At 41.5% G+C, this 24,389-nt stretch overlaps 2 protein-coding genes across 7 annotated transcripts in view; both read left to right on the top strand.

Moving 5' to 3' along the window:
• The window catches only part of LIMA1 (LIM domain and actin binding 1), an 82,627-nt gene extending 75,045 nt beyond the window's left edge, over positions 1-7,582 (top strand). For all 5 annotated transcript variants that reach the window (XM_029204539.1, XM_029204538.1, XM_029204537.1 and 2 more), the window contains 2 exons: positions 4,008-4,141; positions 5,649-7,582. In XM_029204539.1, the coding sequence (XP_029060372.1) occupies positions 4,008-4,141; positions 5,649-6,657 (1,143 nt within the window). In that variant the 3' untranslated portion in view covers positions 6,658-7,582. The remainder of the gene's footprint in view (positions 1-4,007; positions 4,142-5,648) is intronic.
• Positions 7,583-11,122: 3,540 nt separating this feature from the next.
• Positions 11,123-24,389, top strand: part of CERS5 (ceramide synthase 5) — a 35,012-nt gene continuing 21,745 nt past the window's right edge. Inside the window, exon 1 of one of the 2 annotated variants that reach the window (XM_029206176.1) lies at positions 11,123-11,400. In XM_029206176.1, the coding sequence (XP_029062009.1) occupies positions 11,204-11,400 (197 nt within the window). In that variant the 5' untranslated portion in view covers positions 11,123-11,203. The remainder of the gene's footprint in view (positions 11,401-24,389) is intronic. The other variant, XM_029206175.1, reaches the window with a different exon arrangement.

Raw genomic sequence — 24,389 nt, 5'->3', positions numbered from 1 at the left:
GCTAATTAGCTTCACCATTTATGGCCAGCTGCTACCTGCTCCCCTCCCACACACAGACGTGTACCCCAACTGGAGCCTTCATTAGACTAAAAAATATATATGAGACAAGAGAGTGAAAGAATGTAGATGAAGTCATAAAAATTTATTGTAAAAAAGCTTTAAGTAGATGCTGATCTACAGAAGGCCTGTAACATCCCTCAGATGGGAAAGACATGACAGTGTTTAGGGACATCAATTATTTATATGTTATCACACTCATTCCTGAATATACTGAAGATATTATCTGCATATTTTAATTTGAAACAAAGTGAAGACTGTCATTTGTTCAAAATGCTGTGGTGAAATTATGTTCATTTGAGTTAGTTAGCATCTGCTCCCTTCCCCAAAGCGTTTCCTTTAGTTATGGAAATTTATTCCAGGACAATTGAGAAAATACTCTATTGGGTTGTGAGTTGGGAATTCTGAGTTTTAATCTTAATTCTTTTACTGGCTGTGCAAACTTCTATAACGCATCTGACATCCTGGTACCTTAGTTTCTACATTTGAAAAATTGTGAGGGAGGGGAGACGAAAAAACATCTTACTAACTGAAAAAATATATTGGAAAGATAAAAAATGTCTGACATTCTAATACTGGCAGTGTTTTAAAGGTGGCTATGCAAGTTCAGGCGTGCCATGACGGCCTGGGCAGGGTGTGGGCCAGGCCTACCATAACGGTAGAGGTTTGGGCACTGACCGTGCTTCCTGCTGTCTGAATAGACATGGGGGCGATTACAGAAAAGTGGCTGAGAGCCCAGGACAGAGGAAATAAAGGGAATGCACCGCCACAACCACTCTGACTTGGCATACTACCATGTTGGGCTCCTCTTGTCTTTATGATGCTATAAGGGCCCTTGGGCAGCTGCCGTATCAACCTTCATTAAATAATTTGAAAAGGGTGTATGGAAAAAAGGAAGAGGAATAATGGGAATCTGGTAGGTCTCGCGAGGTAGAAGCTTGTGGCTAGTCAGATATTTGAGCTAGCAGTCCATTAATTTGATGTTAAGGGGAGGAATGCCTTTTCACTTGTTGTGGAAGGCTCCGTTCAAGAGGGAGCCACGGGGTTGGGGGGTGTCAGGTGTGGGAGGTAGAAAGACACTAAAGAATTGTTAATGAGACACTCCTTGGGTGAAGGCTATAAAAGCTCTCTCTTCTGAGCTGGTACTCTGATCTAGCCTCAGGTAGATGTGAGTGAGGCTGATTTTGCCACGATTAGCAGTTACTTGAAAAAGAAAGAAAATGTGGTCTTATTCTTGGATATGAGTCTGTAACTGAGTTTCAGCTCAGCTGCAGAAAAAAGCCCTCCAGGGCACACCAAATGCTGTGTATTCATTGAAGGTTCCTGTTTGTCTCTTCCAGCTTCTGCTTCCTGCTCCCGGTACCTAGTTTCTGCTCCTGCCTTCCACTTTCCTCCTAATGTGAGCTCAACTTGCAGCTTTCTCTCAGGTTTTCCTTTCTATTCACTGGGCTGCACCCTTCTCCTACCGTGTGTTCTCTCTCTCTCTCTCTCTCTCTGTGTGTGTGTGTGTGTGTGTGTGTGTAACAGAGGCATGCTCTGTAGGCTTCCAGTCTCCTTTAGCAGAATAATACCCATTTCCTCCTCTACCATGGGAAATTTCTGTCTCCTGCTCTGTCTTTAGCGACCAGAATGAGCACTTACTCTCCTAAGTATTATAAATACAATATTCATCCTGCAACTGAAAAAGATTTTCAATCTGATAAGTAAATACATTTGTCCTATTACTTTTACATTGTCTGAATTGTGATTTGTACAGCCGCTCTCCAGTGGCTCCAGTTGTACTATTATACCCAAATTTTATTCTGCCTTTTAATGGCTTTCCTGTTTGCTAGACAAGGACCTAGTCCTTTTAGAGAAACCTAATTAAATTATGCAAGGACATCTCCACTTAGGTCCTATCTTGTTAGATAAGAAAAAACAATTTCGGAATTCCTTGGTAGTCCAGTGGTTAGGACTCCAAACTCTCACTGCTGAGGGCCTGGGTTCAAACTCACAAGCCATGAGGTGCGGCCAAAGGAAAAAAAAAAAGCAAGAGAGAGAAAGAAAAAACAATTCTACAGTGAGGTCCTACTGTATAGCACAGGGAACTATGCTCAATATCCTGTAATAAACCGTAATGGAAAAGAATATGAAAAAGACTATATATATGTAAAACTGAATCACTTTGCTGTACATCAGAAACCAACACAACATTGTAAATCAACTATACTTCAATAAAGTAAATTTTGAAAAAAGAAAAAACAATTCTGAGCTCCAAATAACGCCCTGATATCTGCCAGCAGCATTCGGTACAATACATTTGATCATATTTAAGTACCTCCCTTATGCCTGGTAAACTTAAGTTGTAGCTGTGGTCTTTGATTCTTTAAGTTTTTCTCTTCTACTCTAACCCTAGGAATGGAGGGGCTGCTGTTAACACTCAGCCCTCCTCCTTCATTTTTAAATTCTTTGGTGCTATTTGGGAGCACTAATTTTATTAAACTCCCTTTTATAGATATTAACCTTTACTTCCATTTTATGCCCATTTTCTACTCTCATTTTCTGTCCAAATCTACTTGGAAAACCATTCCTATTTTTGCTTTACTTCCTAGTGAATCATGTGGCAAGTGAACCAGCAGTCTGAATTTTTTTTACGGGTCTATTTTCGGATTTTTTAATCAAAATTCTGTCTTACCCATAAGCTGGTTTATCTTAGGCTTACCTTAACCATTCAGGCCCTGGGCTTTGGGACTAAATTGTATTATTTACCACCATACCGGTCTTGGTGGCAGAGGCCACCAAGGTGCCTGAAAGAGCTTCCAGGCCACCTTAACTAAAGCTGCTTCTGCATTTACTGGTTGAGCTGTTTCTCTTGGGACAAGTCAAGAGTCACACACACCTAGGGACTTCTTACCCCCACCCCTAGTGGCCATGTAACTATTTCTTATCATGTAAAAACTTATGGTTTTGGAATTCTAGCTTTCATCAGTGCTAATACAACCTACTTTATGTAGTTTAGGACTGAGTTTACCAGCAACAGCTGTGCTCACCCCGCCCATATTCCACACTTTACAAACAGTTCGTGAATCCCCGTTGTGACTCACCCCCCTACCCAGTACATTAGTTTTATTCTCCATTTGGTGTTTTAAAAAGATTATAGAACCTGTAGCTTTATTGGGCTATGCTTTCTTCTGGAATCCTAATAAAATAGTTTGTGTGTCTTTTAAAATTCCATTTATGTGTCAATTTTGCTTTATTTAAAAATGTTATGTCTAGTGGATTGAGCAAGTCAAGATTATATGCAGAGGGGACTGAGAGATGCTTTATCAAAGTGTCTTTTATGAATATTTAAAAAAAGTCTATGTGTATAACTGAGTCACTTTGCTGTACAGCAGAGATGGGCACAACATGGTAAATCAACTCGACTTCAGTAAAAATAAATAAATAAAAAGATTTTAAAAGTCTTTTCCTACTTCCAAAAGCCAAATGCTTTCTCTCCTTGAAAGTTACCCCCTTCAGAATCTGGTCTTTAAAAAGTCTGTTCTGCTTCTTATTTGGCGCTTGGATCAAACCATCAAACTTCTTTCTTCTGTATGTGATGACATTTTCTCCTCATTTCCTGTGCGTGGAATCATTTTGTGTGTACTTGTGTGTGTGTGTGTGTGTGTGTGTGTGTGTGTGTGTGTGTGGTGGTTTGTCTAAGCCTTTCTCTGCAGTCCAGCCCTAGCTCCACCCATCCTCAGTGGCTGCTGCACTTATGGCAGCCAGACAATCAGGGTAAGGAATTCAGGAGAGCCTCTTGGCTTTAGAGAGTCAACCGATAGAATTGCAGTAGGCTTACTGTTCCTCTGAGAATTGACAGACCAGGTAAGGGAGCCCTTAGATAACAAAGTAAATCCCGGGGCCCACTTCAGCAGAGTACTAACTCATTGCTGCCTTTGCTAGCTAAAGTTGTCCTTTGCTTTTCCTAGAAGTTTCAGGCACCTGCAAGAGAGACCTGCGTGGAATGTCAGAAAACAGTCTACTCAATGGAGCGTCTCTTGGCCAACAAGCAGGTGTTTCACGTCAGCTGCTTCCGTTGTTCCTATTGCAACAACAAGCTGAGGTAAGCCAGACCAGAACAAGCCATCTCTCTGTGTGGTTGGACCTCCAGAGGGAGTCTTTGGTTTTTAGAACACTGGTACTAAAACCTGTGGTGCTAATAGTGTGTGCTGTTGAGGACCTCTGAAGAAAGTAAAAAGTACCATTTAATGACAGGCATTTTGTATCAAATTATAATGGTGTTTAGAACTTCTTGGTACTCTCACATGTTAATTTACATGTTAGGACCGAAGCTTGAATCATGTAAGTTGCAGGTAACTGCCCCTGTGACCTACTTTAGCAGAATGTTTTCCCTTGGTATCATAGAATCATACAGTTCAGAAATCTCAAGAGGATACTTGTTGAAGCCCTTGAAATTATCCCAAACACTATATAAATGGTAAAAAATAGCAATAATAATAGATCCTGAAGGGCATATATTTTTCTGTATATTGTTTCATTTTATTTTCTGAGAAAATAATTATGTATCATTTCTTCCAAGTTACTCAAAGTATGGATATAAATGTGACAAATTGGGGAAATATTCCATATTAACTCATTTTAACCGTAGAGCCTTGGAGGAGGAAGTAACCAGGATGTCATTTCCTCCAGCCTTCCTTCCAGAGCAAGCACCCTTTCCAGCATACTGTTGAAAGATGTCCTGGCACCTGCGTGGCACTTCTGCGGGGGTTAATACCCCACTACAGCTAGTTCCAGCGTTAGCGCTAGCTTGAAAACTTTCCCTTCTGTTGAGCCAAAATGTGCCTCTGTAACTTCCACACAGTGGTTCTTTTTCTGCCCACTGTATTTTTTTCTCCAGAGCACATTTTTCTAAATTTTTGAATTTTTATATTTCTTCTGTGGAAATGCTGTTGTTTTTATACCCCCCTTTAAAATGTGTTAACCCTGAGAGAGACACCAGATGTCCTAAAGGCCTGTCCAGCACTCTTGTTAGGGTAGACCGACTTCTGGCTACTGCTCACCATTCTCCTATTAACCATAGCTTTCCTTTATTTAATCACTGACGTCTACTCAGTGCCAAGCGTTGGCAGAGCATTCTACCCATTCCTGTAAAAACATGCTTTTAAATTATAACACAAATGGGAAACTAGGAGGGAAAAGATGCAACTTTTTACAAAGGAATATCATTAAAAGTAGTTATAGGTTAGAAATACTTAGGAAATATATGAATGATCAGAACTAGGTGGGACTACCTAGGGAAGACTTCCTGGAAGAAGTAACTTTTTCAACAGTTTTGACAGAGGGGAGTGAAATCACTTGAAAATGGGAGAATGTACCAGGTGGAAGAATGTCTTGTGAAGGTTCAGACCTAGAATTGAGCATGTTTTTTATAAGGATAATAAAACAAATGTGTTTAAAAGGACACCCTCAGTGACTGATGTGCTTTTAAAGGTGTTTTTCTCACTTAGCATCTTCTGAATATACTAGAGTTGCCAGGTTTCAGCCTACTGGTGTAAATAAGAGAATACATATTTGTTAACTTTATGCTCTTTTTTTTTTTAAAACAACAGTCTAGGAACATATGCCTCTTTACATGGGAGAATCTATTGCAAGCCTCACTTCAATCAACTCTTTAAATCTAAAGGCAACTATGATGAAGGCTTTGGACACAGACCACACAAGGATCTGTGGGCGAGCAAAAATGAAAACGAAGAAACATTAGAGAGACCAGCCCAGCTTCCAAATGCAGGGGAGACCCCTCAGAGCCCAGGGGTAGAAGATGCCCCCATTGCTAAGGTTGGTGTGCTGACTGCAAGTATGGAAGCCAAGGCCTCGTCCCCGCTGGAGAAAGAAGACAAGCCAGCTGAAACCAAGAAGTTGAGGATTGCCTGGCCGCCCCCTACTGAACTTGGCAGTTCAGGAAGTGCCTTGGAGGAAGGGATCAAAGTATCGAAGCCTAAGTGGCCTCCTGAGGATGAAATCAGCAAGCCTGAAGCTCCTGAGGATGTAGATCTGGATCTGAAGAAGCTAAGACGAACTTCTTCACTGAAGGAGAGAAGCCGCCCGTTCACTGTAGCAGCTTCATTTCGAACCTCTTCAGTCAAGAGCCCCAAAACCTTGTCCCCATCTATCAGGAAAGGCTGGAGCATGTCAGAGCAGAGTGAGGAGTTTGGAGGAGGTGTAGCAGCAGAAAGGAAACAAACGGAAAATGCCAATGCCTCCGAGAAGAATGAGAGTGTGGAAAAAACAACCTGGCCAAACAAGGGATCTAAAGGAGAGGAGGCAGGAAGGAGAAGTAAGGAAGTTCACAGTTTTGAGATGGGGAGTGAAAATCTTATAGAAAATGGTGCAAACTTAGATGAAGGTGATAGAAACCTTCTCACACAGCAGTCTTCACTAGAACCCAACTCTAAAAATTGGTCTAGCTTTGCAGATAACACCTCCACTAAAGAATTCACTACTCAGAATCAGACATCCCAGGATGTGGGATTCTGGGAGGGAGAAGTAGTCAAAGAGCTCTCTGTGGAGGAACAGATAAAGAGAAATCGGTACTATGATGAGGATGAAGATGAGGAATAACAAATTGCAATGATGCTGGGCCTTAAATTTATGTTAGTGTTAGTGAGCCACTGCCCTTTATCAAAGTGATGCACAAAACAGCTGTCTTAGCATGAGCTGTAATTTATGTGGAAGTAACTTTGGAAAAGAGTTCTTGCTTCAAAAAAATCCCATACTGTGCAGCTTAAGTGAACCAATTCTAAATGCTAGATAACATTACTTAAATCCTCTCTTTTAGCAATGATGATATACACAACTGCTTTAAGGTCTTTTGGGAGTTGGGAGTGTGTATGTGTGTGTGGGGGGGGGGAATATTCCAACGGATATAGTCCAGCTTCCATTGTACTCCCAAAAGACAATATGAAAATGGAGAAATGATTAGTACATTGTTACGCTAAAAATTCAATTGTGGAATTAGGAAACATGCAGAAGGGATTTAGGGGCCTAAACGTTGTGACTGAATGCACTTTAGTATAAAGGGCACAGTTTGTATATTTTTACATGAATACCAATTTATTGTTTAGTATTCCTCTGTTAAGAGATCAAATATTTAGTCTTTAAAAAAAATTTAGGTTAATTTTCTTACTCTGATATATATGGGGAATTTACTGCTTGCTCCGATATATATGGGGAATTTATTGCATCCTGCTTTCTAAACAACATCCTGAACCGGATTATTGAGATATAGCATAACCATCTTTTTGGAGCACCTTTTGAGCACCCTTAGTGCTTGGAGAGATTCATCGTGTCCCAAATAAGCTATGGTATTTGCCAATGAGTTTGACTACACCCCCAAGTGATTGCTTTCTTCTCTGGTGGTATCTGTGCTTCTCATAGTTTACTGTAAGCCGCAATATTTTTATAAGATCTTTTGTATTTGCCATGTTGCATATTAGAGCAAAATGATGAGTTTAAAGGAGGAATAACAGAAAAAAAAAAAAAAAAAGCCTCAAACCACTTGAGCTCAGATCCCCAAACCCTATATTCTACTTCTGATATCCCCTTCCTGGGACACTAGTTTTTTAATACTTATAAACTCTGAAATGTATTGATTTTTATGGCAGACAGTATTCCTAGGGTGCAATTAAACCAGTTATAGGCCTTTTTTGGGAGATGGTTTTCTAGTATTAAGGTTTTGGAACAATATAAACTTGAGTACAGTCGTTGTACATAATTGATATTCCAAATTGTATGTTGGGGGAGAGAGGTGTTTTAAGGTATAGGCTTTTCTTTATACTGCATTTTTAGAGATTTAGCTCTGATATTTTTTAGAGATGTAAAATATTCTGCTTTCTTACAGCCTTGCTTACTCTGAAACATTTTTATTCAATAAAGCTTTTAATTTACACTTGAACTTTTCAATGTTCCTTTTCCATTATTATTTTACATTGTTACAGTCTCTCAGGACCTGCTTTTACCTTAGCAGTTTGGGTGGAAAAGGCAGATGGATCTGATGGGTATCAAGTGAAGAGACATGCAATGTATACTTCTCACCACTAGGTGGTGGTGTTGGGCTGATCTTAGGATTTCATCCGCCTAGAAAACATTTTTCTTGAAAATTGAAAGCAACTTGGCAAGAGAATTATTGTGTTCATTCAAAATGAGCTGTTTGTTTTACCAATTCAAAATGCAGTGGTGGTTTTTTATTGTTAATTGTACTCCGCATTTAATAATTTACCTTACAAATATACCTAAATGCTAAATGGAATTTCCAAATGCCTCTGCTGAAAATGGACTTGTTTTCTACCCTGGGCAGAGGCATAGTTGGTTGTTTGTTTTCCTTGCTTGGAGAGGCAACTGCCCCAATTAAGGTACCTTTTTTAATGGGAGTGTAGATTTCCTTGGAGATAGAAATGCTTTTTGAGTCATCTGTTAACATTTTCCAGGGTCACTGTGTGTTCCAGCATCTTGCCTGGTCTTCTAAGTGCTTGTCCGGGTACTACTATCTGTTCTTGGCCCCAGCACAGGCTGAAGTCATTTAGAAAGCCCTGTTCACTGAACAGTTAATCCAGAAGTTCCTGCTGACATTTATAAAATATCCAATCTTGGCTTGAGTTTAGCTACCTTTACTCTGTGACTCACTGCTTGCTGCTCTAACCCATCCACATTGTACTCCCTATATCTACTAACCTTATACAAAAAGTCTGAGTGCCTATGGCTGGCATTAATGGGTATCAGTTGAGTATGTCACCGTATATCAGGTACTTGGGGGCTGAGATTACCCTTGGAAGAACTCCTTCCTGTGCCTTTCAAGGGTTAAGGTAGACATAGGTACAGACCGTAGAGACAAGAATTAGCTCCATAATCAATATAATAAAAGGATATTCTTATCAAGAGAATGACCAGATAACACTAAACATTCTTAGAAAACAAAAGAACCTACAGCCAAATAAAAAGGGCTTATCATTTATTCTCTCAGCTCTCTAAATGAAGCAACTTGTTGGACTATGTCAATGTTGACAATAGGATGATGTGAATTTTTCTGTTGGTAAAGCAGGAAAAGGGGCCAGCTTGGGACTTGAGATGGTTAAGGAGACTCTGTCCATGACTGCTACAGGGGCCAACTTAGTTCTTTTACCAGCTTGCTGGTCAGATCACTCCTGGCCAAAGTGAAACCTGTACTAAATTTGCTTTCATTACGTATTTCGTCAGCAATATGTTTTCTAACAATCAAGAGGTTGAGAAATGGTACATATGTGTTTTTCTGGGAATGATCTTGAGACCAAGATCATTGTGTGTTGGCCTCTGCATGCTAAGTTAGCATGTTCTTTGTTCCTTGGGGCTCTGCTTTGAATTCCCATGGGATCAGAGAGAGTTTACTTCTTTTATTTATTTTGGCCACACCACACGGCATGTGGGATCTTAGTTCCCCAACCAGGGATCGAATCCATGCCCCCTGCGGTGGGGGCATGGAGTCTTAACCACTGGACCACCAGGGAAGTCCTGTGAGTTTACTTCTTTTAAAACGTATCTTGAATATAGGGTAGTTACCATTAAGCTATTTCTGGGTTTGGACGAAAACGGCTTCAGGCAGTGTGGTTCTCAGACCAGCAGCAGTGGCATGACTTCTGAGTTTGTTAGAAATGAGAAATGCACATTCATGGGCCTACCCTGAACCTCCTGAATCAGAATCTCTTTGGATGGAGCCCAGAAAACTTTTAGCAAACTCTCCATGTGGGAGATGAGAGAAGCTAATGTCTGAGCTGTGGCACACTAAGGTTTGAGAACCACTGAACTAAAGCAGACCTTCTAGTCTACTCCTTAAGGTGGCTCCTTTTTTTTCTTCTTCTTTCTCTCCCTTTGAAACTCTTTATCTTCTGCTGCAAGCATGCCTACTAGTATAAAGATACTCTGTCTGTCCTTGGACAAGATGAGTTCTTTAATCTTTTTTCAGATCATTCTAGGTAGCCTGTGGTAATTAACCTTGTAGCCAGGTTTGAACGGTTGGCACCCAGGGTTCAGCGTTCTCCAGCGGTTGAGGGACAATTTAGAATTCAATGTTTTGAAGGTTTCTTGTCTATGGCTCCCCTCCCTGTTTATGTTGATCCACAAAAGAGTTCAATGTTCAATGTGGACATCTAAAGTTAAGGAGTTTTATAGGATAAAGCCTCAGGGCTCTGGAATCTAAAGACTTTCTAGTTCAGAAGCTCAGCTCTACCACTTGTTTATATAGCCTCGGGCAAGCTGCTCTCTGGACCTCAGTTAACTCATCCATAAAATAGTAAATACCTACTTCACAGAATGAGGAAGTTAAATAATGTGTGTAAAATGTTCAGGGCAGTACCTGGCATATAGTAAACCTCATTAAACATTGGCCATCATCTACTTTTCTTTTTCCTTTAATATTTTCCTTTGGATATCTTCCATTTCCTTTCCCCATGAGAAGAATAAAAGGATTTTTAAAAGTCAATTTTGAGGGATATACAAGGACAGGGGGTTGAGATCATGGAGGGGCACGAAGAGAGAAAAAGGGTGGGGAGCAAAAAGAACGCTGCTAGTAGGCGGGACCAGCTGAGATGGCGATAAACCCTAGTGAGAGATGGGGGCTGTGAGGGAGGGGGGAGAGAGAGCGAGAGAGAGGTATGGTCTTCCAGGGAGCAGGAACAGCTTAAGCTGGCTGGACTGAGAAGAATGTCCCCATAAGGGAGCTATGCCTGAAATAAGGGGTGTAGCCGTAGCTGGACGGGAGAGTGAGGGAGGAGGAAAATCTTCGCCGAAACCGGTAGCAAAAACGGGCGGCACGAGCGTTGAGTGCTTGTGCGGGGTGGGACCAGGACTGGGTGGAGGCGGGGCGGGAAAAGGAGGGGCGTGGCCAGGATCGGGAGGCGGAGTCCCGAGGAGAGGCGGCCGGGGAGGCTGCGGTGAGGGAGGTGGGCGGGGAGGCGGGATGGGCGGTGAAGAAGCTGGGCCCCGCAGAGGAGGCGGGCTGAGACGTGACGGGGACAAGAAGGGGCCGGAAGGGGGCGGCCGCCGGTCCGGCCCCGCCCCGGGGCCGCCTCCCCGCGGGTTCTGTTGGCCGTGGCGGCAGCTGAAGCTGTGGCGGCGGTGGCCGCGGGGTGGGCGTAAGATGGCGACAGCGGTGGCGGGAGCCCTGGGCCTGCTGTGGGGCTGGCTGTGGAGCGAGCGCTTCTGGCTGCCCCAGAACGTGAGCTGGGCCGACCTCGAGGGGCCAGGCGACGGCTACGGCTACCCGCGGGCCCGGCACATCCTCTCGGTGTTCCCGCTGGCGGCGGGCGTGTTCTCCGTGAGGCTGCTCTTCGAGCGGTGAGAGCCCGCGGGCGAGCGGCGCGAAGGGCTGTGGGCGCGGGCTGGTGAAACCGGCCCGGGGGGAGAGGCGGAGGTCGAGGACCGGAAGACGAGCTGCAGGGAAAGCCCGGAAGCAGGAGGCTGGGAGAGCCCTGGGCCGCGCGCGGGATGCTCCGAGGGTGGCCTAGGTGGTCGTGGAGCCTAGGTAAAGACAGCGAGTTTGGGGCTTGGACATTGAAAGAGTGAGAGTCGAAGGGGACACTGGACCCATTCAATTTGAGAGCCCGGGGTGGGTGTCTCATGGGCCTCTCCCCAACCTCCAAGGATTCTGCAGACCAAGAAACTGCGAGCTGCGACCGAGAATCCGAGGCGGGAAACAAGAAAGGGCTGCCAGAACCAGAACTAGTTAGGGTCATGGAAACTGAAGGGTCGGCGCAAGAGCCAGACGTTCCAAGCCGAAGAAATGGGTTCATGGGAAGATAAGATGTGTGAGGGCACTTTAGTTCCAGATAGTTGAGGGGCACAGGATTAGTTAGGCCCTAAGCCTTGGTTCGTCACACCGCATGGACGCGCGCGCGCGCGCGCGCGTGTGTGTGTGTGTGTGTGTGTGTGTTTCAATAAAATTAAGGGCCAGAGCCCGTAAGAGAGTAGAAATCTGGTAGGGATAGGGTGTGGTGGAGCCTGAGGCTTCCAGAGTATGGAAAGGTGTCAAATTAGTTGCAGAACAGACCTTGGAGGCCTGAAATGGAAGGAGGAGTGGTCATGTTGAAAGGATGGAGAGCCTTAGGGCGTATGAGACAACAGCTGTATTGAGACAACAGCTGTATTGAGACAACAGCTGTATTGAGCCAGCTTCTAAGTGACCATGTGTTCTTGACAAAAAGTGTTTTCACTTTTCATTGAGTGAGCGGCTCCTGTCTGCTGTCTAAGATAAAGATATCCATTGAGGACTTGCTGTGGTGATTTTACAATGTGGACTTATAGCTGTGAGTGATTTTGATCGAGTCTACTCATACCCCGGGAAAGGTGACTTCTTTCTGCATAGGTCTCAGGTAACGAGGATGGCACTTTGACATCTTTTGTTCCTTTGGCCTATAGAGCAGGAATGCCCTTTCAAGGATGGGACTATATTGCAGATAGACTACTTTGTTACTGTCTGAAAATCTAATATTATCTGTTTTGGATTACTTCTTTGATTTGCCTACTATTTCTGACACAAAAATCTTTCAAAATATATATGTTTCCCACCATTCGTCCATTATTTAACAGTGTTTATGTATTGTCGTCAAAGTGCTGTGCCAGAAGTTTAAGTATAGTCATTGTATTAAGTATTCCTGGGGTGGAGGCACAAACCGCTTGTCCCTCTTAGGAGTAACCTAGGTCCAGGTACTCTCCACCTTCGCACCTGTATATGAGAGCAAAAAAAAATAGAGAAAGACAGTATAATGACTGAAAAGGAAAATACACAATTCAGGAGAGAAAAAAAAGTTCATTGTCTTAGGAAAAGATTTTCTGCTTTTCATATAAATATATACTAATATGGAAATTTCCCCAAGTTAGTGGTAACAGGAACTAGCTTGTTGCTTCTAAACACTCATTTTATATAAGCTTGCATATATCTTCATATTTCCCAGGAGTGCCCCCAGGTGACTGTGAAGACAGACATATCCCCTGGCACAGCCACTGGAAAGGATCCTTTTTACCTGTGGGAATTCTATCTGAATGTTTCTGTGGTGCTCCAGTGTCAGGGGAGAAGGGATGGATGGGAATACTGATGTGAAAGCATTCTAGCATGATGTTCCTTGGCTAGTAAGGACGTGTACCTTGTTCATGTCATGTTTGACCTTAGGAAAGTTTAAGCCTAGAAGCAGTCTTGCTACTTCGTTTCTCTTTAAGACCTACGACTTTAGTTAGCAATAGAAATTACAGCTGGATTACCAGTTCTTCTCTTACTGTGCTGCACTTCCATAAAGGTAATAGAAGTCACTAATTTTAGAGTATAGAAAAAGATATCAGAAATATTGGTTCATTTATTCTCTTTCCTACATTTTCTCCTTTCTCAAATCCTAACTACTTAGTTTCTAAAAAGTGATTCATATAATAATCATGAACTGTAAGAGCTAGAACTCCAACCTCCATTTATATAAATAGTAAACTAAGGCTTAGAAACATTTTGCAGCTTTTCAGAGGCTGCACACTCACCTGGGGGAGGAGATAGAACCAAGATCCAGAGTGTTTTCCCCAGCCCCATTCTCTTTCCACTGTATGGTGTGGCCACTTTTCATATTCCTTAAAACCCCCTTTCAAGAGTTAAGATTTAACCTGCCGTTCCTACTATTCTAGGATTTGGAGAAGAAATCCATGTACATCTTATTCTTGGTTATTTAATATAATGTGTTTGACCTGAAATTTGCATTTTTTGCTTCAAATTGTTCTGCATATATTAATGTCTTACACTATACCCTTTGATAAATTATCTCTGTGTTGTTTTAAGAATATCTTAAAGAAAAAATATAGAGTTTACAGTTTATCCTTACTTTCTCTTTCTTATCAACCACACCAAGCATTTGTTTATTTTATTATTATTATTTTATAATTTTATTTATTTATGGCTGTGTTCGGTCTTCCTTGTTGCGTGCAGGCTTCCTCTAGTTGCGGCGAGCGGGGGCTACTCTTGGTTGGGGTGCACGGACTTCTCAATGCGGTGGCTTCTCGTTGCGGAGCACGGGCTCTAGGTGTGCGGGCTTCGGTAGTTGTGGCACGTGGGCTCAGTAGTTGTGGCTCAAGGGCTCTAGAGTGCAGGCTCAGTAGTTGCGGCGCACGGGCTTAGTTGCTCCGCGGCATGTGGGAGCTTCCTGGGCCGGGGCTCAAACCCGTGTCCCCTGCATTGGCAGGCGGATTCTTAACCACTGTGCCATGAGGGAAGTCTCCATTTTATTCTTTAAGTTCCCACATTCCCTGGAGAGCTGTAGCCTCATCTGATAGGGACGATTTGAAAAGCCACCTGACCATATATTAATGTATCTAGCTATTTCGCTAAAGAACTGCAGATAGGAGATTATTACCTACCCAAGAATAGAGGCTTTTCCTTTGTGGGCCTCTGCTAAGTGGTTGCATTATGGTGGCCTGCACCTTGCAAAATACCTTCGATGTGGCATGTGGTCAGTAAATTCTGATTGAATGTTTGAGAAGGGTCCACCCTCGTCTACTCAGATGCCCAGAGGAGTAACTGGAATCTAGATCTTCAACATGAAATAGATGTTTGGCTTGACTGAGAGAGACAAAACTATAATTCCTTTGTTTCTGTTAAATTTCACCATACAATATTTGCATGTTGTGCACCTTTCTGCAGTTTCTTTTTCTTTTTCCCCACCCCCCATGCACACACTCATGCTACCCTATACCCTATCAAAAGAGAAATAAGAAACTCTTCCACCTGTTCTTTAAAACTTCTTTTAATATCACATTGATGACTGAGACCTGAGGGAATGAATAGTCCAAGCTAGGTGTGCCGTGTCTTACTTAAATTGGATCTTAAAGATAAAATTGTTTGAAATTTAATATCTAGTCCCTGAGCACTTATTCCTTGGGATCAAGTGTAAGCTTGAGACTTAATATTGATATCATCAGAGCTACATAGGCTCATTTATTTTGAATATGGTATTGCAATAGGAGCTTTATGTTGCCAGGAGAAAATTGTTTTGTGAATTATACAGGAGATAGATTAGAGCTCTCCTTACTGCTCATTCATTATTCCAGTCCCCTCTTCTCTCCTGTTACTTCCAAGGCAACCTCACTGGCATATCTAAGGAACTTTCTCAATACCATTCTCTGGCACAGGGGACTAACAGACTCACTTACTGGCCTATCTTATAACTAGAAACAAGAGCAGTGACTCACTTTTTTGTGCACATTTCTTAACCACTCATTTCATCTTCCTCTTGTAAACCTTGCTAACTCTGCTGCTTGCTGCCTTTTTTTTTTTTTTTTATTTCCTGTTCTTCCCCACTTCTGCCAAGTGGAGGAAGAAGAACCTTTTTCCTCTCCCTGACAGACCTGCTGCCTTCCTTCTAGGTCCATGTCATGTCACAACATTGTGACCCAGTATTAGTAGGTCCTCCAGACTGGAGAGAGGTGTTGGGAGGAATGGACATAGCTGCTGGCTAGGTTGTAAGGGAGATTGCCCATTCCACTACATCCCTAAAGGTATTCTGTTGGGCCTTATTGAATTGTAAATCACAGAATTAAGTCAGGTTTGCAGATCCATTAGAGTGAGATTGAAAAAGATGGTCACATGGCTCTGCCCTTATCTAAGAACCCACCTCTTAATAAGCTCCAGATGATCAGAAGCCTTATGTGTCCCTCTTCTCTCCTGGAAAAATTTCCCTAGCCCTTTCTGTGCAGTGGGTGTTGATGCTCTGCAGACAACCCTGAATACTGTTGTGACTGAGGTCAGGTTCCTGGCTTACCCCTGGAGACAATATATTTGTCACAGAAAAGAAACATGTCAGATATTTTTGCTTTAGCCCCTTCCTGATTCAGAAAACTAGGGTCTCCTAGCTGGGTAAAGAAGAAATTAATGGGGAGAAGAGGAGGCATCAAGTGAACTCTGTACCTTCCTTATAGAGTGGGGAGGGGGAGATGTACCTATTTTGGCTTCTTCACCAGAGGTAGTTTTAGGCAGATAAAGCTGCTTTCTAAAGAATTCACTGAGTTTTGGGCTCTTTGTGGTTGAATCCACTCCTACTTTATCTTTGGGGAAGTTAATTGAGGTGTTGCTGCAAAAGGAGTTAACCATAGTCACTTCTAACTAAAAAAAAAAAATCTGAAACTCGTTTTCCTAGATGCAAAGGCAGTTTTCCTAGATATGAAGAATTCTCTCTGAATTATCTAGTACTGTGGTTTCCAGTATAGGAGCCACTAGCTAGCACAGTAGCTACTAGCTTTTGGGGATTTCAACTGTGACTGGTCAGCACTGAGATGTGTTCTAAGTGTAAAATACACACCCGATTTTCAAGACTTAATGCAGGGAAAAAAAATGTAAACTATCTCAATTTTTAACATTGATTACATATTGACATGATAATATTTTGGATATATCGGGTTAAACAAAGTATGTTATCAAAATTAATTTCACCTGTTTCTTTTTTACTTTTTTTAAAGTGCCTATCAGAAAATTTAAAATTATATATGTGGCTCACATTATTTCTATTGAGCAGTGCTGATGATAGTGATTCAAATAAGTATTAATAACCAAGAAGAGAATTTTAATGTAGATTCACATTTATTTTTTAACTATTTATTTATTTTTGCTGTGTTGTGTCTTCCTTTCTGTGCGAGGGCTTTCTCTAGTTGTGGCAAGCGGGGGCCACTCTTCATCGCGGTGCGCGGGCCTCTCACTCTTGCGGCCTTTTTTGTTGTGGAGCACAGGCTCCAGATGCGCAGGCTCAGTAGTTGTGGCTCATGGGCCTAGTTGCTCCGCGGCATGTGGGATCCTCCCAGACCAGGGCTCGAACCCGTGTCCCCTGCATTAGCAGGCAGACTCTCAACCACTGCGCCACCAGGGAAGCCCGTAGATTCACATTTGATTTATTTTTTATTTATGCGTTTTAAAAATATTTATTTATTTATTTATTTTTGGCTGCATCAGTCTTAGTTGCGGCCTGCGGGATCTTTCATTGCGGTGAACGGGCTTCTCTCTAGTTGTAGTGTGTGGGTTTTCTCTCTCTCGTTGTGGTGCGCGGGCTCCAGAGCATATGGGCTCTGTAGTTTGTGGCATGCCAACTCTCTAGTTGAAGCACGCAGGCTCAGTGGTTGTGGCGCGCTGGCTTAGTTGCCCTGTAGCATGTGGGATCTTAGTTCCCCGACCAGGATCGAACCGGCGTTCCCTGCATTGGAAGGCGGATTCTTTACCACTGGACCACCAGGGAAGTCCCTGATCTTGTTTTTAAGCACCAGAAGGTGATTAGTCCTGAGTATATTGGACCGGGTTTTAAACAGTGGGGCTTTCTAAAAAATTATAGTAATAATGGGATTTTTTAAATGTAAATCATTTTCTGAATGATTTAAATGACTAGTTATAGTCTGTTTTGAGTAACTGTCGATTAACAGTGCCCTCTAGCCAAGTATTGCTCTGAAGTTTTTTTCTTCTGCATATATTTCCTCAGTCAAGTAGTTAATGATGTGTAAACAAATAAGTTTGTCAAGTAGTTCATTGTACATGAGGTGCTACACAGCCCTGATAAGGCAATGAGAATAATCAAACTATTGTATTCTTCTCAAAACTATGGAGTTTCTTGAAAAGAGTATATATCTTGTAGCCCTTAGTTCTGGGGTAGTGTCAGCATTTGTAAGAAGTCTCAATTATAGGCACAAAGGGTCTCAAACTAAATCAGATTGTTGTGGTTGTGTTTTAATACTTCTTGGGGAAATCTCCAGTTATAGACTGAAGTTGGTTAGCTTGAATTTCTACTGATTCTCCGGAAATCATTGACGTCCTACATGTAGCTGGTAGGTTATCTGATGACCCAGGAGGACAGGTGGCCACATTTCCTTGAAATGCTTTACCTTTTAGTTGAGAATTAAGTTTTTACCCATTTGTTCATCTGTTCATTTTTCAACAATTATTTATTGGGAGCTTAGTATATGCCAGATATCAAACTAAGTGCCAAGGGTAAGAAAGTAAGTCATGGTGTCTACCTGCAGGAAGAGAGCAAGAAAACCAGTGGTTAAAATAGAGTGTAATGAATGTATGCACAAGGTTAAGTCATGGGAATTTGGAAGAGGTGGATTCGGTTCTTTTTAACAGTTATTAACTGAAATACAGACTTAATGTCCCACTAACAAACACTTGTTTCTTGAATTATGAAGGATAGTAAAAACTTCTTAAGAAAGAGCTTTTTGTTAACCTTTTTCTCTAATCCACCTCTTATTCAACATGCATGCATTTGTGTTCCTACTTTAAGCAAATGCATTAAGTAGTATAATTACTCACCCATTTAAAAAATAAGTATGTTTAATGAAAGAAATGTGTGTAGGTAGTTAGAGGAGTTCTTTAACAACGAGAATCTTAGGGACCTCCAGCTGTTCTCCAGCCATACTTGGAGAACTGCTGCTACTTGCTGCTCTATAGCAAGTAAAATATTCATTAGCTACTGTATAATAAAACTACAACTTAGTCTTAAATTAGTTTGTGTCTGTGAAGCATTTTAATATACTTATATACTCTAAGTAATTCTTATTATCTCACGACTTACTTCTCTCATAATAAGGTAAGGTGTAAGCAGAATGCTGATCCTTCTTTCTCATCACAGTACCAAGTAGGTTCATCAGATTGCACAGTTATTAGTCATCTTAATTCTTTAAGGCCCTCTTATAGGTCTAAGTGAAGATAACTTTGATGGAAATGGGAGAAGGAGTGAAGAATAGTCTGGTATAAATCCACAGTGTATGCCTTGTCATGGCTTAGGATAGCATAAAGGTTCTCTTCTTTTTAGTTTGTTTCTGCTTTGTTTTAAGAGCAAATTGGCCAATGAAAAAAAAAAGTCCTTAAAAAAACCTGCAAAGATTACTTGCACACCGACCATGCAAGAAATGTTGGATTTGGTGGTATGGGTGTCCTTGAGAAGTGTAGTACCTCGTACACAACAAGCACATATGTGTACAACAAATGTGTATAACACATTTGCTTGTACATAGCAAATCCTGTCCTCTTAAGAATTTACTCAGAAAAAATACACTGATGTGCACGCATATGTATAGGGAATATACAAAATAATATATGGTTGGGAATCAACAGCACGTAAGTGAATAAATAGTATAACTTAGTAATTCTTAAATCTTTTGTTCTCAGCATTTTTCTTTTTTTTACTCTTAAAAATTATTGAGGATCCCAAGGAGTTTTTGTAGATGTAGGTTACATATACCTCTCAATTTTTTCATATTTGAAATTGAAATCGAGACATTTAAGAAATATATTTATTATTTCATTAAAAATAACAAAAATAGGACTTCCTTGGTGGCGCAGTGGTTAAGAATCTGCCTGCCAATGCAGGAGACACGGGTTTGATCCCTGGTCCAGGAAGATCCCACATGCTGCGGAGCAACTAAGCCCATGTGCCACAACTACTGAAGCCCACGTGCCTAGAGCCGGTGCTCCGCAACAAGAAAAGCCACCGCAATGAGAAGCCCGCGCACCGCAAGGAAGAGTAGCCGCCACTCGCTGCAACTGGAGAAAGCCCGTGCGCAGCAACAAAGACCCAAGTAGCCAAAAATAAATTAAAAAAAAAAAAAAGCCTATTACATGTTAACATAAATAACATATTTTTGAAAGATAATTTTCTAAACAAAAAAATATTTAGAGAAAAACATTGATTTTATATTTTTGCATATCTCTTTAATGTCTTAGTAGAAGATAGCTGGATTCTCCTCGCAGGCTTCTACATTCAATCCCTTCTGATATGTTGTTTTGGTTGAAGTATATAAATAAAAGCTGGCTTTACACAGATATGTTATTGGAAGGGGGAAGTATTTTATCTTTGATACTACACCAAAACACAAGGAGTAGTTTCTTAAAGGTTGGTTAGAATCTGAAACCATATCAATGAGCTTTCCATTCATGTTAAAATCCACTGGTGTCTTACACTTTGAATGGACATCATGTATTGGTCACCTGAAAAATACTGGTTCACTAAGTTATACAGATATCCTAAATGTCAATACATTTCATTATACAGTATTAAAACATCATAGTAATCTCACTGTAACAATCTCATCAGAAAAACCTTGAAGTATTGGGACGTTGTCAAGCTTAAAGGTAGATATATGGTCTCTAAACTTCTAATTTTCACTTGAAAACTTGAATTTTATCAATGGCAAGATTGTTTGTTTTTTGAAGTGACAGGCTTATTTCATTCATTTTTAAGAAAATGTCTCTGAAATACCCAGTTCCTGAATAACCGTAGTTTGTCTGTCAGTCATTCTTTTGGGTAAAAATGGTGTTCTTTGTAAGACGTGATTTTAGTTCAGCATATAACTCAATCAGTCAAACAAGTGCATTTCTTTGAGACCACCGTATCCTTTGGTATGCAATAAAAGTGCTTTCTGTGTACTGCCCATTTTATCACAGAATACTTTTTAAAAATGTACTCAAGGGTTGGCATTTAATAAAATTAATCATTTGTATTGCTTCATCAAGGACATTCTTTAGTGAAACTGGCTTTGTTGTTGTTGTTAAGTAAGAGGCTATAGCAAAAAAGAATACAATAACTACTACTGCAGTTTGGTGCTGCTGCCCTGATTTGTGCTCAGCTTCCATAAGTTTACCCACCATTGCTTTCTTTGCATCATCATTGTAAATATCAACACCATAACAAAGGCAAATGTATTAATATCATTACGAAAATAGTTTTGGCTTTATGAGCCCCCAGAGAGTATCTCAGGGATGCTGTGGGGTCTGTGGACCATACAGACTCTCTGCCGTTATTGAATGAGATCACCCAGGGTTGAGAGTGTAGAGTAAGGTAAGAATCTGCATAGAACCGTGAGGAAACACTGTGTTTTAGGGAAAGGCAGAGGAAAAAGAAACCCAAAAGAAGATAAGAGGTATGACAGCCATAGAGTATTTGATAATATCAGTAGTTAGCATTTAATAAGTACATACTTTATCCCAGGCACTGTTCTAAGTACTAAACACTGAATCTTCACAGCAACTTTATGAAGTAAGTAGATACTGTGGTTATCCTCATTTTACAGATGAGAAAACTGAAGCAAGGAGAAAGTTAAGTAACTTGTCCAAGGTGACCCAACTAGCAGTGCACACCACGAAGTCTAGTTCTACTGCCAGAAAGATAGAGGGAGAAAACTAGGAAGAGTGTGACAGAAAGGAAGCTAACAGGAAAGAGCATTTCAAGGGGGAGAACATGCTCAATAATGTCAAATGGCACTAAGTGGTCAGGTAAGATGCAGGCCTGAAGAGCATCCATTTGATTTCACAATAAGGAGATCATTGACGACTTTGGCAAAGAGCAGCTTCAGTGAAGTATAGGGACAGAAGCCAGATGAGAGAGAGAGGAAGGTTGAGCAATGAGTGGGAGTTAGAAGAGAAGTCATGAGAAGAGAACTTCTTCAAGAACTTTAGTTGTGAGGTGGGTGAGAGCCAGAGGGTGTGAGGGACAGGAAGCGCTGTTTTAAGGTGGGAAAACTTGAGCATGTTCAACGTCTGATGAGAAGAAACAAGTAGAGAATGAAGCCAAAGGTAATAGAAAAAAATAGGAATAAATAGAATGAAATTTCTAATCAGGAAGAGAATGGATATAAAGCACAGGGATATTAGTTTTAGATAAAGTGGTTCTGATGCAGGAAGTGAAGGCATTCCCTTCTCAGCGGAGATTCTTGAGAGTCTTAGCTATTTCCACTTCTTTCTTCCTCCTCTTTATATATCTTTCGCTGCTATAACTCATTACTATCTTTTAGAGTCTCCATTTTATTGGAATTTCTTTGGTGAAGGTTACCACCGGTCTTCAAATTGCCAAATCCATTGGATACTGAAATCCCTGTCTTACCTAATCTCTACCTCATTTGATACAACTCCACCTCTGACATTCCTGTCCCCTAAATTCACCTTTTATGTTGGTGTTTCCCAGTATTCTGACCTTGGTTCTCTTTTTAGTTTAGATTCCTTTCTTATGTAGTCACATCCACCCTCACAATTTTAGCTACCACCTATATTCTCATCCTCTCACTCTCTTTTTTCCTCTTTTTTCTTTCTCGTATCTTTGTGTCTGTGCCTGTGTGTATGTATCTTAAGCCCTTTTTCCAAGCTTATTTGCCTACTAGACTGTTGCATTTCAATGTTACATGGGTACTTCAAATTCAGCATACACACAACTCATCTTTCACTCCCAAATTTGCTTTTCTTATCTTATTCTCTACTTGGTTGAGGCTCCATAATCAACTTAGTTTCCCAATCCGGAAACATAGAAGGCACCCTTGATTTTTCCTTTTTTTTTGCCTCCTACATCTATCCAGTCACCAAGTTCTATCGGTTTCACTTTCTCACCATCAGTTGAATCTAACCTTGCCTTTCCATTTCTATAGCCTTAGTTCAGTGCTTTATTACTTATAGCATGGATTTTTTTTACAATAGCCTAAAGCCTTTCAGTGACTCTCCATTAACTACAGGATAAAGTTCAAGCTTAGCATAACATGCAAGGTACCTGTGACCTGGCCCCTGACTACTTGTATAGTTTTTTCCCCTGTCATTATCACCACCTCCATTCCCGATTTGTACATTGTATACTTCTCTAAGCGCTTTCTTATCTCTTTGATTTAGTACATGCTGTTCCCTCTGCCTGAGTGTCCTTTTTTTTTTAACTTTTAAAAACTTATTTATTTATTTTTTAACGTCTTTATTGGAGTATAACAGCTTTACAGTGTTGTGTTAGTTTCTGCCTTATAACAAAGTGAATCAGCTATATACATACGTATATCCCTATATGCCCTCCCTCTTGCGTCTCCCTCCCACCCTCCTTCTCCCACCACTCTAGGTGGTCGCAAAGCACCGAGCTGATCTCTCTGTGCTATGCAGCTACTTCCCACTAGCTATCTGTTTTACATTTGGTAGTGTATATATGTCAGTGCTACTCTCTCACTTCGTCCCAACTTAAGCTTCCCCCTCCCCGTGTCCTCAAGTCCATTCCTATCTTTATTCCTGTCCTGCCCCTAGGTTCATCAGAACCATTATTATTATTATTATTTTACATTCCATATATATGTGTTAGCATACGGTATTTGTTTTTCTCTTTCTGACTTACTTCATTCTGTATGACAGACTCTAGGTCCATCCACCTCACTACAAATAACTCAGTTTCGTCTCTTTTTATGGCTGAGTAATATTCCATTGTATATATATGCCCCATCTTCTTTGTCCATTCATCTGTCGATGGACACTTAGGTTGCTTCCATGTCCTGGCTATTGTAAATAGTGCTGCAGTGAACATTGTGGTACATGACTCTTTTTGAATTATGGTTTTCTCAGGATGTATGACCCATTGCTGGGTCATATGGTAGTTCTACTTTTAGTAGTTTAAGGAACCTCCACACTGTTCTCCATAGTGGCCCCATAGTGGCTGTATCAATTTACATTCCCACCAACAGTGCAAGAGGGTTCCCTTTTCTCCGCACCCTCTCCAGCACTTATTGTTTGTAGACTTTTTTTTTTTTTTTTTTTTTTTGCGGTATGCGGTCCTCTCACTGCCGTGGCCTCTCCCGTTGCAGAGCACAGGCTCCGGACGTGCAGGCCTAGCGGCCATGGCTCACGGGCCTAGCCGCTCCGCGGCATGTGGGATCCTCCCGGACTGGGGCACGAACCCGTGTCCCCTGCATCGGCAGGCAGACTCCCAACCACTGTGCCACCAGGGAAGCCCTGTTTGTAGATTTTTTGATGATGGCCATTCTGACTGGTGTGAGGTGGTACCTACTGTAGTTTTTTTTTTTTTTTTTGCGGTACGCGGGCCTCTCACTGTTGTGGCCTCTCCCGTTGCAGAGCACAGGCTCTGGACGCGCAGGCTCAGCGGCCATGGCTCACGGGCCCAGTCGCTCCGCGGCATGTGGGATCTTCCCGGACCGGGGCACAAACCCGTGTCCCCTGAATCGGCAAGCGGACTCTCAACCACTGCACCACCAGGGAAGCCCCCCTCACTGTAGTTTTGATTTGCATTTCTCTAGTGATTAGTGATGTTGAGCATCTTTTCATGTGCTTGTTGCCAATCTGTATATCTTCTTTGGAGAAATGTCTATTTAGGTCTTCTGTCCATTTTTGGATTGGGTTGTTTGTTCTTTAGAGAAATATCTATTTAGGTCTTCTGCCCATTTTTGGATTGGGTTGTTTGTTTTTTGATATTGAGCTGCATGAGCTGCTTGTATATTTTGGAAATTAATCCTTTGTCAGTTGCTTCATTTGCAAATATTTTCTCCCATCCTGAGAGTTGTCTTTTCGTCTTTTTTAT

The sequence above is a fragment of the Monodon monoceros genome, unplaced genomic scaffold (genome assembly GCF_005190385.1).
Source record: "Monodon monoceros isolate NGI ecotype Baffin Bay Population unplaced genomic scaffold, NGI_Narwhal_1 Super_Scaffold_6, whole genome shotgun sequence".
NCBI classification, from domain to species: Eukaryota; Metazoa; Chordata; class Mammalia; order Artiodactyla; family Monodontidae; genus Monodon; species Monodon monoceros.
This window is presented reverse-complemented; position numbering and strand designations above follow the sequence as displayed.